We start from the raw sequence: 17687 nt of genomic DNA, 5'->3' as shown, positions 1-17687 counted from the left end.
TCTCCATCTATCCCCAATCACTCTCTGCGTTTCTCACTAATTATCCTCCTCACTCTGTGCGTCGCTCAATATCTATCACCCTCAATCTGTGCTTCTCCCACTTTCTATCCACCCCCTCACTCTGTGCCCCTCTCCCAAGTCCCTCCTCCCAACCTTTTATCTTAGCCTGCTTGGCACACGCTCCTCATTCTTGAAGAAGGGCTTATGCCCAAAACGTCGGTTCTCCTTCTCCTTGGATGCTGCCTGACCTGCTGCGCTTTTCCAGCAACTCATTTTTAAGCTCTGATCTCCAGCATCTGCAGTCCTCACTTTCTCCTAGTTGATTTTAACCTGCTGCGAATTCTCTTGCAAGGATGCCTTCCTTGAAGAAGCTCTCCTCCTCCCTCTACAAGGATCTCAGTGATTCCCTCTCTCACTGCACCCCCCAGGTCATCTCCTCTGCCCTGAAGCTCTTCAGCCACGTCCACAAACAGACTCGCTACCACAGCCACATGTCCTTCCTCAGCACCTGTCTACAGAACCGACTGACCCCACATGGACTCCAGACTACGTTCAGACCAACAAAATTTGGACCCAACCAGGACAACCAGTACCTACAACAAATCCGAAGTCTCCAGCAACAGACCTCCCTCCGGATCCTCCGCTCCACGCTTGCAGCCATGTGCCGCTACCTACATTCCCTACAGTCAGCCCTGCTCCAGCTCAGGACAACACTCTCTCAGACCTGTAAAGGACCTCTACTCTTCTTCATCCACAGAAGAATCCATACACTAAACAAACAGTTCTTCCTAGCCATATCGGAAATTAAAGACAGTAAGTACCAAAAACTTTCATGTACTTACCCCCACACTCCGGATAAACTTTCACATACTTACCCCCACACTCCGGATTCCTCAACCGTTCCAGAAACTTGCATCGGCTTCCGGAAGCGCTCGGGCGCATTTCACCACTCGGCCGCGGTAGCAACCACCGCCGCGAACCATGACGTCACTTCCGCCCACACAGCCTCCGCGATCGCCGCCCAGACAACCGCCTCCACGATCGCCAAGAAGACCAGCGCCGACAGATTCGCAGCCTCCGCAGGGTCCACAGCCACCGGGAATACCGTTTCTGCATTCGCCACTTCCGCCCCTGGAGTTGCCGTCGCAGCATCTACTTCCGCCCCCCCAGTGACGTCACTCGCCGACACACCGGCCACGCCGAATGTGTCTCCGTCCCCACGCCATTCTCCACCCCCTCGCCGATGTCCGCCCCCGCGCCTAACCCCGCACCCACTCCCAGCTCTAGCCCCAAACCAGATCCTAGCTCCCAGCCCTGCCGTATTTTCACCATCTCTCCAGACCTACCCCTCTCTGTGGATGAAAGATCAGTCCTCAGCAGAGGCTTCACCTTCATCCCCCTACGGTCCCGGATTAACGAATTCAACACACGGCGAGACGTCGAACAATTCTTCCACCGCCTTCACCTCCATGCCGATTTCTCCAACCAGGATTCCCGCCCACCCTCTGATGACCCCTTCTCCCGCCTCCAATACAGCCCATCCACCTGGACACCCTGTGCTGGCCTCTTACCCGCCCTCGATCTCTTCATAGTCAACTGCCGCCGTGACATTGATCGCCTCAACCTCTCCACCCCTCTCACCCACTCCAACCTCGGAACGAGCAGCCCTCCACTCCCTCCGCTCCAACCCCAACTTCACCATCAAACCGGCAGACAAGGTAGGCGTGGTGGTAGTTTGGCGCACCGATCTCTATATTGCTGAGGCTAAACGCCAGCTCGTGGACACCTCCTCCTACTGCCCCCTTGACCATGACCCCACCTCCCACCACCAAACCATCATCTCCCAGACCATCCATAACCTCATCACCTCAGGGGCTCTCCCATCCACTGCCTCCAACTTCATAGTCCCACAACCCACACCGCCCGTTTCTACCTCCTACCCAAAATCCACAAACCTGACTGCTCCGGCAGACCCATTGTCTCAGCCTGCTCCTGCCCCATCAAACTCATTTCTGCATACCTTGACACGGTCCTGTCCCCCTTAGTCCAAGAACCCCCCACCTATGTTCGGGACACCATCCACGCCCTCCACGATTTTCGTTTCCCCGGCCCCCAATGCCTTATCTTCACCATGGACATCCAGTCCCTATACACCTCCATCCCCCATCACGAAGGCCTCAAAGCCCTCCGCTTCTTCCTTTCCCACCAAACCAACCAGTATCCTTCCACTGACACTCTCCTTCGACTGACTGAACTGGTCGTCACTCTGAACAACTTCTCCTTCCAATCCTCCCACTTCCTCCAAACCAAAGGAGTAGCCATGGGCACCCGCATGGGCCCTAGCTATGCCTGCCTCTTCGTTGGATATGTGGAACAGTCCATTTTCCGCAGCTACACTGGCACCACCCCCCACCTTTTCCTCTGCTACATTGATGACTGTATCAGCGCTACCTCATGCTCTCACGAGGAGGTTGAACAGTTCACCCACTTTACTAACATCTTCCACCCCGATCTCAAGTGTACCTGGACCGTCTCAGACTCCTCCCTCCCCTTCCTAGACCTCTCCATCTCAATCGCGACGTATACTATAACCCGACTGACTCCCACAGCTACCTAGATTACACCTCTTCCCATCCTGCCCCCTGTAAATCGCCATCCCATATTCCCAATTCCTTCGCCTTCGCCGCATCTGCTCCCAGGATGACCAATTCCAATACCGAACAACCCAGATGGCCTCCTTCTTCAAAGACCTCAATTTCCCCTCAGACGTGGATGACGATGCTCTCCACCGCATCTCCTCCACTTCTCGCTCCTCTGCCCTTGAACTCCGCCCCTCTAATCGCCACCAGGACAGAACCCCACTAGTCCTCACCTACCACCCCACCAACCTCCAGATACATTGGATCATCCTTTATCATTTCCGCCACCTCCAAACGGATCCCACCATCAAGAATATATTTCCCTCCCCACCCCTATCAGCATTCCAGAAAGACCACTCCCTCCGCGACTCCCTTGTCAGATCCACACCCACCACCAACCCAACCTCCACTCCCGGCACCTTCCCCTGCAACCGCAAAAAATGCAAAACTTGTGCCCACACCTCCCCCCTCACTTCCCTCCAAGGCCCTAAGGGATCCATCAATATCCATCAGAAATTCACCTGCACCTCCACACACACATCATTTATTGCATCCGCTGCACCCGATGTGGCCTCCTCTACATTGGGGAGACAGGTGGCCTACTTGCGGAACGTTTCAGAGAACACCTCTGGGACACCCGCACCAATCCAACTGCCCCGTGGCTGAACACTTTAACTCCCCCTCCCACTCCGCCAAGGACATGCAGATCCTTGGCCTCCTCCATAGCCAGACCATGGCAACACGATGCCTGGAAGAAGAGTGACTCATCTTCCGCCTAGGAACCCTCCAGCCACAGGGGATTAATGCGGATTTCTCCAGCTTCCTCATTTCCCCTCCACCCACCTTTTCTCAGTCCCAGCCCTCAGACTCAGCACCGCCTTCTTGACCTGCAATCTTCTTCCCGACCTTTCCGCCCCCACCCCCTTCCCCGGCCTATCACCCTCACCTTAACCTCCTTCCACCTATCGCATTCCCAACGCCCCTCCCCCAAGTCCCTCCTCCCTACCTTTTATCTTAGCCTGCTTGGCACACCCTCCTCATTCCTGAAGAAGGACTTATGCCCGAAACGTCGATTCTCGTTCTCTTTGGATGCTGCCTGACCTGCTGCGCTTTTCCAGCAACACATTTTTAAAGCTCTGATCTCCAGCATCTGCAGTCCTCACTTCTCACTTCTATCCCCTTCACTTTGTGCGTCTCTCTCCATCTATCGCCGATCACTCTCTGCGTTCGTCACGAACTATTCCACTTCACCCTGTGCATCACTCATTATAAATTCCACCTCACTCTGTACGTCTCTCACTAACTATGCCCCCTCACGCTGCGCGTCTCTCACTGTCAATCTGCCTCACTTTGTGCATCTCTCACTTTATATCCCCTTACTCAGTGCATCTCTCACTAACTATCCCCCTTCACTCTGTGCATCTCTCATTATCAATCCCCCCTCACTCAGTGCATCGCTCATTATCTATCACCACTCACTCTTTGCATCCATCACTACCTATTCCCCTCACTTTGTGCGTCTCTCACTATCTATTCCCCCACACTCTATGCGTCTCTCACAATCGATCCAACCCCCCAAACACTCTATATGTCTCTCACTATCTACTCACCCCCTCACTCAGTGAGTCTCTCACTATCTATTCCTTTCACTATGTGCATCTCTCACTATATATTCCCCCCTCATTCTGGGCGTCTCTAATTAGCACCCCTCACACAGTGCATCTCTCACAATCTATCACCTCTCACGCTGTTTATCTTGCACAATCTATCCCCCGTACTCTGTGCGTCTCTCACTGTCTATTCCCCCCAAATCTGCGTGTCTCACTAACTATGCCCCCTCACTCTGTGTGTCTCTCTCTATCTATCCTCCTCATTCTGTGCTTCTCTCACTTTCTGTCCACCCCCTCACTTTGTGCGCCTCTCACGATCAATCCCCTTCACTTTGCGCGTCATTCTCCATCTATCACCAATCCTTCTTTGCTTTTCTCATTCGCTATCCCCCCTCACTCTGCTCGTCCCTCAAAATCTATGGCCCAGAATCTGTGCGTTTCTCACTAACTATGCCCCCTCACGCTGTGCGTTTCTCACTATCTATCCCATCACTCTTAGCGTCTCTCATGATGTATCCCACCTCACTCTGTGCGTCTCTTACTATCAATTCCCCCTCACGCTGTGTATCTCTCACTATCTATCTCCCTCACCCTGTGCGTCTCTCATTATGTATCCCCCTCATTCTGTGCATCTTATCTGGCCTGCTTCAGCCAGTGCATGTCTCACAATCTATCCCCCACACTCTGTGCATCTCTCACTATCTATCGCCCCTCACACTGTATTTCTCTACCTATCTATTACCTCTCATTCTATGCGTCTATCACTATCAATCAAGCCCCTCAATCTATGCGTCTCCCATTATCTATCCACCCCATGACTCTGTTCGTCTCTCACTATCTATCCACAAACTCACTCTGTGCGTTTCACACTAACTATCCCCTTCACTTTGTGTGTCTCTCGTTATCTATCCCCCTCACTCTTTGTATCTCTAACTACCTATCCCCCGACTCTGTGTGTCTCTCATTATCAATCCCCCAAACTCCTTGTGTCTCTCACTATCTATCCACCCTCACGCTATGCGTCTCCCATGATCTATACCCTTCACTTTGTGCGTCTCTTGCTATGTATCCCGCTACATTCCATGTGTCTCTCACTATCAATCAACCCCCTCACTCTATGCGTCTCCCACTATCTATCCACCCTTCACTCGGTGTGTCTCTCACAATTTATCCCCATCACTCCGTGCTTTTCTCAAAATCTATCCCACCTCACACTGTGTATATCCTCAATCTAACTCCCTCACTCTGTGCATCTCTCAGTATCTATTCCGCCCAAATATGCGTTTTTCATTATGTCCCCTCACTCTGTGTCTCTCACTATCCATCCCCCTCATTCTGTCCTTCTCATACTTTCTATCCACCCCCTCACTCTTTGCGTCTCTCACGATCCTCTTGACTTTGTGCATATCTCTCCATCTATCCCCGATCACTCTCTGCGTTTCTCACTAAATATCCTCCTTCACCCTGTGCATCACTCACTATAAATTCCACCTCTGTGCGTCTCTCACAAACTATGCCCCTTCACGCTGTGCGTCCATCACTGTCAATCCACCTCACTTTGTGCATCTCTCACTTTATATCCCCTTACTCTGTGCAACTCTCACTATCTATCCCCCCTCACTCTGTGCATCTCTCATTATCAATCCCCACTCACTCTGTGCATCTGTCATTATCAATCCCCACTCACTCTGTGCATCTGTCATTATCTATCCCCCTTCACTCTTTGCGTCTCTCACTACCTATACCCCTCACTCTCTCCGTCTCTCACGATCTATCCACCCCCCACTCTATGCAGCTCTCACTATCTACTCACCCCCTCACTTGGTGAGTCTCTCACTATCTCTCCCCTTCACTCTGTGCATCTCTCACTATCTATCCCCCTCATTCTGGGCATCTCTAATTAGCACCCCTCACACAGTGCACCTCTCACAATCTATCCCCTCTCAGGCTGTGTATCTTGCCCAATCTATCACCCACACTCTGTGCGTCTTCCACTGTGTATTCCCCCCAAAATCTGTGTGTCTCACTAACTATGCCCCCTCACTATATCTGTCTCTCACTATCTACACCCCCTCATTCTGTGCTTCTCTCACTTTCTGTCCCTCCTCACTTTGTGCGCCTCTCACTATCAATCCCCTTCACTTTGCTCGTCGCTCTCCATGTATCATTAATCACACTTTGCTTATCTCACTAACTATCCCCCCTCACTCTGCTCGTTTGTCAAAATCTATGCCCCAGAATATGTGCATTTCTCACGAACTAAGCCTTCTCTCTGTGCATCTCTCACTAACTATCCCATCACTCTGTGAGTCTCTCACTATCAATTCCTTCTCACCCTGTGCGTCTCTCACTATGTATCCCCCTCATTCTGTGCATCTTATCTTGCCCCCTTCAGCCTGTGCATCGCTCACTGTCTATCCCCCTCACACTGTATGTCTCTCACTATCTATTACCCCTCACTCTGTGTCTCTCACTAGCAATCAACCACCTCAATCTACACGTTTCACATTATCTATCCTCCCCACCACTCTGTGCGTCTCTCACTATCTATCCGCAACCTCACTCTATGCGTCTCTCACTATCTATCCCCTTCACTTTGTGTGTCTGTCTCCATCGATCGCCGATCACTCTCTGCGTTTCTCACTAACTATCCTCCTCACTCTGTGCGTCCCTCATTAGCAATCCCCCTCATTCTGTGCATCTTTCACTATCTGGCCCTCCTCAAACTTTATGTTTCTCACTATTTATTGCCCCACACTGTGCATCGCTCACTATCTGTCCACCCACTCACTCTATGCATCTCCCACTATATATCCACCCCATTCACTCTATGTGTCTGTCACTACCTATCCACCCCCAATTGGTGCCTCTTTTACTATCTATTCACCTCACGCTGTGCATTTCTCACGACCTATACCACCTCACTCTGTGCATCACTAATTATCCCTTCGCACAGAGGGCATCTCTCACAATCTCTCCCCCTTCAAACTGTGTATCTCACGCAATCAATCTCTCTCACTCTGTGTGCCTCTCACTATGTTCTTGCCCCAACACTGCGTCTCTCACTAACAATGCCCCTCACTCTGTGTTTGTCTCAATATCTATCCCCCTCATTCTGTCCTTCTCCCACTTTCTAGCCACCCCCTCTCTCTATCCATCCCTTTCACTTTGTGCGTCTCTCTCCATCTATAGCCGATCACTCTCTGCATTCCTCACCAACTATTCCCCTTCACCCTGTGCATCATTCACTATAAATTTCGCCATACTCTGTGCATCTCTCTCTATCAATTCCCCCACACTCTATGCGCCTCTCTGAGTCTCTCACTATCACTATCAGCGTCTCTCAATATGTATCCCCCTCACGCTGTGCTTCTCTCACTATCAATCCCCCCCAAGCTGTGCGTGCCTCACTACCAATCCCCCTCACCCTGTGCATCTCTAAGTATGTATCCCACACACTCTGTGCATTTCTCACTATCTATTCCCCCACACTCTATGCTTCTCTATCTATCCACCCCCTCACTCTCAGAGTCTCCCACTATCAATGCAACCCCTCACTCTGCCCGTGTCTCATGATCAATTCCCCCCTCATGCTGTGCGTCTCTCACTATCTATCACCTCACCCTGTGCGTCTCTCACTATGTATCCCCCCTCATTCTGTGCATCTTGTCTTGTCCCTTCACACTGTGCGTCTCTCACAATCTATCCCACACTTTCTGTGCATCTCTCACTATCAACTCCCCAACACTGTATGCATCTCTTACTACTTATCCATAACCTCACACATTGTGTCTGCCACTATCTACCCACCCCCTCACTCTGTGCACCTCTAACTCGCCCCATCACATCGTGCATCTCTCACAATCTATCCCCCTCACACTGTCCCTCCCGCACAATCTCTCCCCCACAATCTGTGCGTTACTCACTATCTGTCTCCTCTCACTCTGTGCGTCTCTCACTATCTATACCCCCGCACACTGTGTCTCTCACTATAAATCCTCCCTCACTCTGTGCGGCTCTCACTATCTATCCACTCACTCACTCTAAAGGTCTCCCACTATCTATCCACCCCTCACTCTATGTGTCTCTCATTATCTATCCACTCCCCAATTGTTGCCTCTTTCACTATCTATCCGCCTCACTCTGTGCTTTTCTCACTACCTGTACCACCTCACTCTGTGCATCTGTAATTAACGCCCCTCACACAGTGCATCTCTCACAATCTATTCCCCTTAAATCTGTGTATCTCACGCAATCTACCCCTTCACTTTGTGTGCCTCTCGCTATGTATTCGCCCCAACTCTGCATCTCTCACTAACAATGCCCCTCACTCTGTGTGTCTCTCAATATCTATCCCCCTCATTCTGTGCTTCTCCACTTTCTATCCATCCCCTCACTCTTTGTGTCTCTCACTACCTATCCCCTTCACCTTGTGTGTCTCTCTCCATATATTGCCGATCACTGTCTGCGTTTCTCACTAACTATTCCCCCTCACCATGTGCATTACTCACTATAAATTCCACTTCACGCTGTGCGTTGCTCACTAACTATGCCCCCTCACGCTGTGCGTCTCTCACTATCAATCCCCCTCACTTTGTGCGTCTCTCGCTATCTATCCCCCTCACTCTGTGGGTCTCTCATTATCAATCGCCCCTCACTCTGTCCATCTTTCACTATCTATCCCACTCATTCTGTGCGTCTCTCACTACCTATACCCCTCACTTTGTGCTCTCACAATCTATTCACCCACACTCTATGCGTCTCTCACGATTTATCAACCTCCTCACTCTTTGCATCTCCTACTATCTATTCACCCCCTCACTCGGTTCGTCTCTCACTAGCCATCCCCTTCAATCTGTGCATCTCTCACTATCTATCCCCCTCATTCTGTGCATCTCTAATTAGCACCCCTCACACAGTGCACCTCTCACAATCTATCCCCTCTCACACTGTGTATCTTGCACAATCCATCCCCCGCTCTCTGTGCGTCTCTCACTATATATCCCACTTCACTCTGTGCGTCTCTCACTATCAATTCCCCACTCACGCTGTTCATCTCTCACTATCTATCTCCCTCCCCCTGTGCAACTCTCACTATGTATTCCCATCATTCTGTGCAGCTTATCTCGCCCCTTCACACTTTGTGTCTCTCTCACAATCTATTCCCCTCACTGTGTGCATCTCTCACTATTAATTCCCTCACCCTCTATGCGTCTCTCACTATCTATTCCCCTCACTCTTCTCGTCTCTCACAATCTATTCCCCCGATGCTGTGTCTCTCACTTGCTATCCACTCCCTCATTCTGTGCGTCTCTCATCATCTACCCCCCTCATTCTGTGCGTCTCTCACAATCTATCCCCCCCTCACGCTGTGTGAGTCTCACCATCTATCTCCCTCACCCAGTGCGTCTCTCATTATGTATGCACCACACACTGCGCATCTCTCACTATCTATTACCCACACTCTATGCGTCTCTCACTATCTATCCACCCAATCATTCTCTGAGTCTCCCACAATCTATCCATCCCCCTCACTTTGTGTGTCTCTCACTATCAATTCCCTCCTCACACTCTGCGTCCCTCACTATCTATCTCCCTCATCCTGTGTGTCTCTCACCATATATCCCTCTCATTCTGTGCATCTTATCTCGCCCCCTTCACACTGTGAGTCTCTCACAATCTATCCCCCACAATCTGTGCATCTCTCACTATAAATTCCCCAACAGTCTATGCGTCTCTCATCACCTATCCACACCCCCACACTTTGCGTCTCCCACTACGTATTCACCCCCTCACTCTGTGCATCTCAAACTCGACCCCTCACGCACTGCATCTCTCACAATCTATTGCCCCTCACAAAGTGTGTCTTGCACAATCTATCCCCCTCACTCTGTGTGTCTCTCACTATCTATACCCCCACACTCTGTTCCTCTCTCATTATAAACACCCCCCACTCTTTCTGTCTCGCATAGTATATTCCCCACACTCTGTGCATCGATCAGTATCTACCCCCCTCACTCTCGAATCTATCACTAACTCTGTCCCCCTCACACTGTGTCCCCATCACTATCTATTTCCCCACACTCTATGCGTCTCTTAGTATCTGTACAACCGCTCACTCTATGTGTCTCGCACTATCCATTCACAACCTCACTCTGTGCGTCTCTCACTATCTATCCCCCTCACTCTTTGCATCTCTCACTATCTAACCCCTCTCACTCTATGCATCTCTATCTAGCCTCTCCCACACTGTGTATCTCTCACAATCGACCCCCTCTCACACTGTGTATCTCACTATCTATCCCTCCTCACTCTGTGTGTCTCTATCTGTCCCCTCTCACTCTGTGCGTCACTCACTGTCTACCCCCTCACTCTGTGCATCTCTATTTGTCCCCCTCACACTGTCTCTCACTGTCTGTTCCCCCACACTATGCGTCGCTCACTGTTTAACCCCTCTCATTCTGTGCATCTCTCACTGTTTATTACCTCTCACTCTGTGTGTCTCTCACGATCTAGCCCACTCACTCTGCGCATCTCTGTCTATCCCACCTCACACTGGGCGTCTTGCCCAATCTATCCCAACATTCTGTGCATCTCTCACTGTCTATCCCACCTCACTCTTGCGTCTCTCACTAACTGTGCCTCCTCACGCTGTGCGTCTCTCACTATCTATCCCCATCACTCTGCGCATCTCTATCTATCCCCTCTCACACTATGCGTCTCGAACAATCGATCCCCCACACTCTGTGTGTCTCTCACTTTGTATCCTCCCCCTCATTCTGTACATCTTTCACTATCCATCCCCCCTGACTCTGTGCATCTCTCAGTGTCTATCCCCCTCACTTTTGCATTTCTCACTAACTATGCCCATCACGCTGTGCGTCTCTCACTATCTATCCCCCTCACTCTGTGTGTCTCTCACTTTCTATCCAGCCCCTCACTCTGAACGTCTCTCACTATCAATCCCCCCACTCTGTGCGTCTCTGACTTGCCACCTTCACACTGTGCATCTCTCACAATCTATCCCTCTCACACTGTGCATCTCGACAATCTATCCCCCTCACTTTGTGCATTTCTCACTATCTATTCCCCCCAACTCTACGTCTGAAACTAACTATGACCCATCAGTTTTCAGTATATATTCCCCCACATTCTGTCCTTCTCAAACTTTGCACCAACCCCTTCACTCGATGCCTTTCTCACAATCTATCCCCCCGCACACTGTGTATCTCACACAATTAATCCCTTCACTCTGTGCGTCTCTCACTGTCTATTCCCCCCAACTCTGCATCTCTTACGAACTGTGCGTGTCTCACTATCAATCCCCCTCACTCTGTGTGCCTCTCACAATATATCATCCCTCACTCTTTGCGTATCTCACTATCTATCTCCCTCACACAGTGCAACTCCCACTATCTATCCCCCCACAAACTGCCTCTCGCACACCCAATGCCCCTCAATCTGTGCATCTCACACTATCTATTCCCCCACCCCTGCATCTCTCACTAACTATGCCCCCTCACTCTAAGTGTCTTTCACTATCTGTCCCCCTCCCTCTGTGCTTCTCTCACTTTATATCCTCTCGCTCACTCTGTGCGTTTCTCACTATCTACCTCTTCACATTGTGCATCTCTCTCCATCTTTCCCCAATCACTCTCTGCATTTCTCACAATCTATCCCCCACACTCTGCTCATCTCTCACTATCTATTCCCCTTCACTCTGAGAGTCTCTCACTAAATATGCCCCTCACGCTGAGCGTCTCTCACTATCCATCCCCTCACTCTGTGCGTGCCTCACTATCAATCACTCCTCACTCTATGCGTCTCTCACAATATATCATCCCTCACTTTGTGCATCTCTCACTATCTATTCTGCTATAATCTGTGAGTCTCTCACTAACTATGCCCCCTCACGATGTGCATTTCTCACTGTCTCTCCCATTCACTCTATGTGTCTCTCACCTTCTATCTACCCCTTATTCGGTGCGTGTCTAACTATTAATTACCCTCACTATGTGGGTCTCTCACTATCTATTCCCAGCAAATCTGTGTTTCTCACTAACTATGCCCTCTCTATGTGTCTCTCACTATCTATCAAACACCTCACTCTATCTACCACTATCTACCCACCCCCTCACTCGGTGCATCTCTCACAAACTCTCCCCTTCACTGCGTGCATATCTCACAATCTATCCCCCCTCACACTGCGTATCTCACACAATCTAACTCTCTCACTCTGTGCGACTCGCACTATCAATTCCCCAGCTCTGCATTTCGCTCTAATTATGCCCACTCACACTGTGTGTCTCTCCCTATCTATCCCCACAATCTATCATCCCACACGCTGTGATTCTCGCACTTTCTATCTCTTCTCACACTGTGTATATCACATAATCTAACTCCCTCACTCTATGCGTCTCTCACGATATTTTCATCCACTCTCTCTCTGCATCTATATCCATCTATCCACTCTCTCTCTGTGTATCTCTCCCTATCTATTCCCATCGACCTGTGCGTCTCTCACAATCTATCCCCCACAAAACTCTATGCATTGCCCACTGTCTATCCACCTCCTCCCTCGGTGCATCTTTCACTATCTATCACCTTGACTGTGCATTTCTCAAAATCTATCCCCCCTCACACTGTGTATCTCGCACAATCTTACTCCCTCACTCTGTGCGTCTCTCTCTATCAATTCCCCCCAAATATGCATCTCTCGCTAACTATGCCCCCTCACTCTGTGTGTCTCTCAGAATCTATCGCCCCTCATTCTGTCCTTCTCACACTTTCTAACCATCCTTTCACTCTGTGCGTCTCTCACTAACTATCCCCTTCAAGCTGTGCATCTCTCTATCTATCCCCAATTACTGCTGCGATTCTCACTAAATATCCCCACTCACTCTGAGCGTCTCTCACAATCAATCCCCCATACTCTGTGTGTCTCTCACTATCTGCCCCCTCCCTCTGCGCGTCTCTCACTATCTATGTCGCCTCACTCTATGCATCTCTATCTCGTCCCCTTACAAACCGCGTTTATCACTATCTATGCCCCACACTCTGTGCATCTCTCACGATCTATTTCCCCACACTCAATGCGTCTCTCACTACCTATCCACCTCTTCTCTCTGTGCCTCTCCCACTATCTATCCCCTTCACTCTGTGAGTCTCTCACTATCTATCCCCCTCATTCTATGCGTCTCTATCTTTTCTTCCCCTCTCTGTTCGTCTATCTCCATCTATACACTCTCTCTGTGCATCTCTCACTATCTATCCCCCTCACTCTGTGCATCTCCCACTATCTATCCAACCCCTCACTCTATGCATCTCCCACTATCTATCCAACCCCTCACTCTATGCATCTCCCACTATCTATCCACCCCCTCATTCTGTGCGTCTCTCACTATCTATTATCCTCACTCTGTACGTCTCTCACTATCTATCCCCCTCACTCTGTGCATCTCTAACTAGCACCCCTCACACAGTGCATCTCCCACAATCTATCCCCCTCACACTGTGTATCTCGCACAATCTTTCCCCCTCTCCATGTGCGTGTCTCACTATCAATTCCCCCTCACTCTGTGCATCTCTCACAATATATCATCCCTCACTGTGTATCTCTCACTATCCATTCCCCTAAATCTGTGAATCTCTCACTAAATATGCCCCCTCATGGTCTCTCACTGACTATGCCCCCTCACTCTGTGTGTCTCTCACTATCTATCCTCTTCACTTTGTGTGGCTCTCTCCATCTATCCACCCTCACACTGTTTACTTTGCACAATCTATCCCCCTGACTCTGTGCATCTCTCACTATCTATTCCACCCTCTCTCCGTGCGTCTCACTCTTAATCCTCCTCACTCGGTGCATCTCTAAATAGCCCCCCTCACACAGTGCATTTCTCACAATCTATCCCCCTCACACTGTTCGTCTCTCACTATCTATCCACTTCTCCTTCTGTGCGTCTCTCTTACTATCTATCCCCCTCACTCTGTCAGTCTCTCACTATGTATCTATTCCCTCCCTATGGGTATCTCTCATTCTCTATCCGTGCTTTCACTTTGTGCGTCTCTCTCCATCGATCCCTCCTCACTCTATGCGTCTCTCACTATGCGTCCCCCCCCCACCACTCTGTGCGTCTCTCAATATCTATCCAGTTCTCCTTCTGAGCTTCTCTCTCACTATCTATCCATCCACTCACTCGGTGTATCTGTCTCACTATGTATCCTCCGTCACTCTGTGCGTCTCTCACTATCTATCTACCATCACTCTGTGTGTGTGTGTGTGTGTGTGTGTGTGTGTGTGTGTGTGTGTGTGTGTATGTGCGTGCGTCTGTTTCTTCCCTCCCTCCCCGTTATTGTCTGCCTCTCTATGTCCGTCCAGTTTTCTTTGTCTCTCCCTTTACGTCTCTGACCCTGGCGGCCTCTGTGTTTTTTTTCTTTGTCCCTCTCTCACACACGCTCTATGACAGCCTCTCTGTACATCTCTCACTCACTTTGTCTGTCTCTGATTCTCTCCCTCTCTCCTTATGTTTGTCTCTTGCAGTCTGTCATTGTGTCTTTCTCTCCCTCGTCTTTTTCTGCTCTTTGCACACTTTTTTCACTTCTCTCAGGCATACATTCCCTTGATAGATAATCCACATTAACCAGTCTTTCACTGGGTCTGTTTTCAACAAGAACTCAGCTTTTTCCACAATTACTGTGATAGTTCAGCCCATTACTTCAGAGCCGATGGCTCGATGTAAACAAACAAAGGCATCCTTCTGCAAAATATTTTGAAAAACCAGTGACCTTTCTCATCACCAGATGGTCACCAAGTTCCACAGGTTTCCTGCTCTTTGTATTCTAACTTCATTTCACATCGCCAAAGGCAGCAGATGTTAAGTTCATATTGACACTATATCCCTGTGAACGGCTCTACATAACCCACTCCATCTCAGAACATAGAACAGTGCAGCCCAGCGCAGGCCCTTTGTCCATTGATGTTGTGCTGACAATTTATCCTCCTCTAAGATCAGACTAACCTACATACCTTTCATTTTACTGCCATCCATGTGCCCATCCAAGAGTCGCTAAAATGTCCCTGGTGCATCTGACTCTACGACCACTCTGGCATTGCATTCCATGCAACAACTCTGTGAAAAGAACCAACCTCTAACATCTCCCCAAACCTTCCTCCAATCACCTAAAATTATGCCCCCTCGTGATAGCCATTTGCAACCTGGGAAAAAATTCTGGCTATCCACTATATCTATGCCTCTCATCATCTTATATACCGCTATTAATTCATCTCTCATTCCTTTTCGCTCCATTGAGAAAAGCCCAACCTCCCTCAGCCTTTCTTCATAATACATACTCTCCAGTCCAGGCAGCATCCTGGTAAAGCTCCTCTGCCCCCTCTCTGAAGCTTCCACATCCTTCCTATAATGAGGCGACCAAAACTGAACACACTATCCCAAGTGTGGTTTCACCAGGGCTTTGTGGAGCTGCAGCATATCATCGCGCTTTTTAAACTCAATCCCCCTGCCAATGAAAGCCAACACACCATATGTGTTCTTAAAACACCTATCAATATAGGAGGCAACTTTGAAGTGTGTATGGCTATAAATGCTAAGATCCCTCTGTTCCTCTAAACTGCCAAGAATCCTGTATTTAATACTGTAATCTGCATTTAATTTCTACCTTCCAAAATGAATCACTTCACACTTTTCCAGGTTGACCTCCATCTGTCACTTCTCAGTCCAGCTCTGCAACTTGTCAGTCTCCCATTGCAACCTACCACAACCGTACACACTATCAACCACTCCACCAACCATCGTTTCATTGGCAGAGTTGCTAACTCAAACTTCTTCTTCCTCATGCAAGTAATTTAGAAAGATCATGAAGAGCAGAGGTCCCAGAACAGATCCCCGTGGAACACCACTGGTCACTGAGCCCCAAGCTGAATACTTTCCATCTACCATCACCCTCGGTCTTCTACAGGCCAACCAATTCTATGTCCAGACAGACAGGTTTCACTGGATCCCGTGCTTCCTTACCTTCTGAATGAGCCTGACATGTGGAATCTAATCAAACGCCTTGCTAAAATCCAAATGCAGCATATCCACTGCTATTGCTTCATCCATGTGTTTTGTCACATCCTCAAAAAAATTAATAAGGCATGACCTGCCCACCACAAAGCCATGCTGACTATCTCAAATCAAGCTGTGTTTTTCCAAATAATCATAAATCCTGTCTCTCAAAATCCACTGCAATAATTAGCCCAGCACTGATGTAACACTGACAGTTCTATCATTCCCAAGGTTACCCTTATTCCCTTTCCTGAACAAGGGAGTAATATTTGCCACCCTCCAATCACCTAGTACTACTCCAGTGGACGGTGATGATGCAAAGATCATCACCAAAGGTGCAGCAATCTCTTTCCTTGTTTCCCGTTGTTACTGGGCATATCCAGTTGACCAGGGGACTTATCTGTCCTCACGTTTTTCAAAGTTTCCAGTAACTGCCCTATCAACTGCCTATCCCTCCTCACAGGCTATCTATACGCTGCAGCTGCCTGTTCACCAGCTATCCCATCCTCTGCTCTGTAGCACTGGTTCCCATCACCCTGCCAAACTAATTATCCTCCTTCTAAACATCAACCTGCTCGAGCCTATCAGCCAGTTTTACGCTGGCCTCACACCCGACAAGGTCCTTCCCACTCGTGAATACTGAAGCAAAGTGTTCATCACGTCGTTCCATACCTCCTCCGACTCCAGCACAAATACCCTCCTCTATCCCTTATCGGCCCTACCCTTACTCTGGCCGCCCCCTTGTTCCTCACATAAGTGTAGAACGCCTTAGGGTTTTCCTTAACCTTACCCGCCAATGCTTTCTCATGCCCCCTTCTCGTTCTCCTGAGTCCATTCTTCAATTTCTTCCTGGAAACCATCTACAGCCTTGTCTCATACTTGCTTCCTCAACCTTAAGTTAGCTTCCTTCTTCCTCTGGACTGGATGTTCCATATGACTTGTCACCCAAGTTTCCTTCACCCGACTATCCCTTCCTTGCCTTAGTGGGATAGACATATCCAGTACTATCAGCAAGTGCTTCCAAAACAATCTCAATATTCCTGTTATACATTTCCCTGAGAATATTTATTCCCAATTTAAGCACCTCAGTTCCTGTCCAATAGCACTGTAATCCCCCCTCCCCAACTAAATACTTTCCCATACCATTGGCTCCTATTCCTCTCCAAAACTACAGTAAAGCTCAGGGAGTTGTGATCACTATCACCGAAGTGGTCTCCTACTAGGAGATCTGACATCTGACCTGGTTCATTGTCAAACACCAAATCCAATATGGCCTCCCCTCTAGTCGGCCCATCGACCTATTGAGTCAAGTATCCTTCTTGGACATACCTGACAATGTCTTCTCCATCAAAACAATTTGCACTAATGAG

General features: G+C 49.3%; 1 protein-coding gene across 1 annotated transcript; it reads left to right on the top strand.

The window, feature by feature from the left end:
* Positions 1 to 353: 353 nt before the first annotated feature.
* LOC148138432 (uncharacterized) lies at positions 354 to 16960 on the top strand. The gene is made up of 2 exons (XM_087981713.1): positions 354 to 1319; positions 16781 to 16960. Exons 1-2 carry the CDS (start codon positions 354 to 356, stop codon positions 16958 to 16960), a joined length of 1146 nt encoding a protein of 381 aa, XP_087837839.1.
* Positions 16961 to 17687: the final 727 nt, after the last annotated feature.

Source organism: Chiloscyllium plagiosum, unplaced genomic scaffold (assembly GCF_037043375.1).
Source record: "Chiloscyllium plagiosum isolate Xiang-an unplaced genomic scaffold, Cpla_swu_hap1 HiC_scaffold_40, whole genome shotgun sequence".
NCBI lineage: Eukaryota > Metazoa > Chordata > Chondrichthyes > Orectolobiformes > Hemiscylliidae > Chiloscyllium > Chiloscyllium plagiosum.
This window is presented reverse-complemented; position numbering and strand designations above follow the sequence as displayed.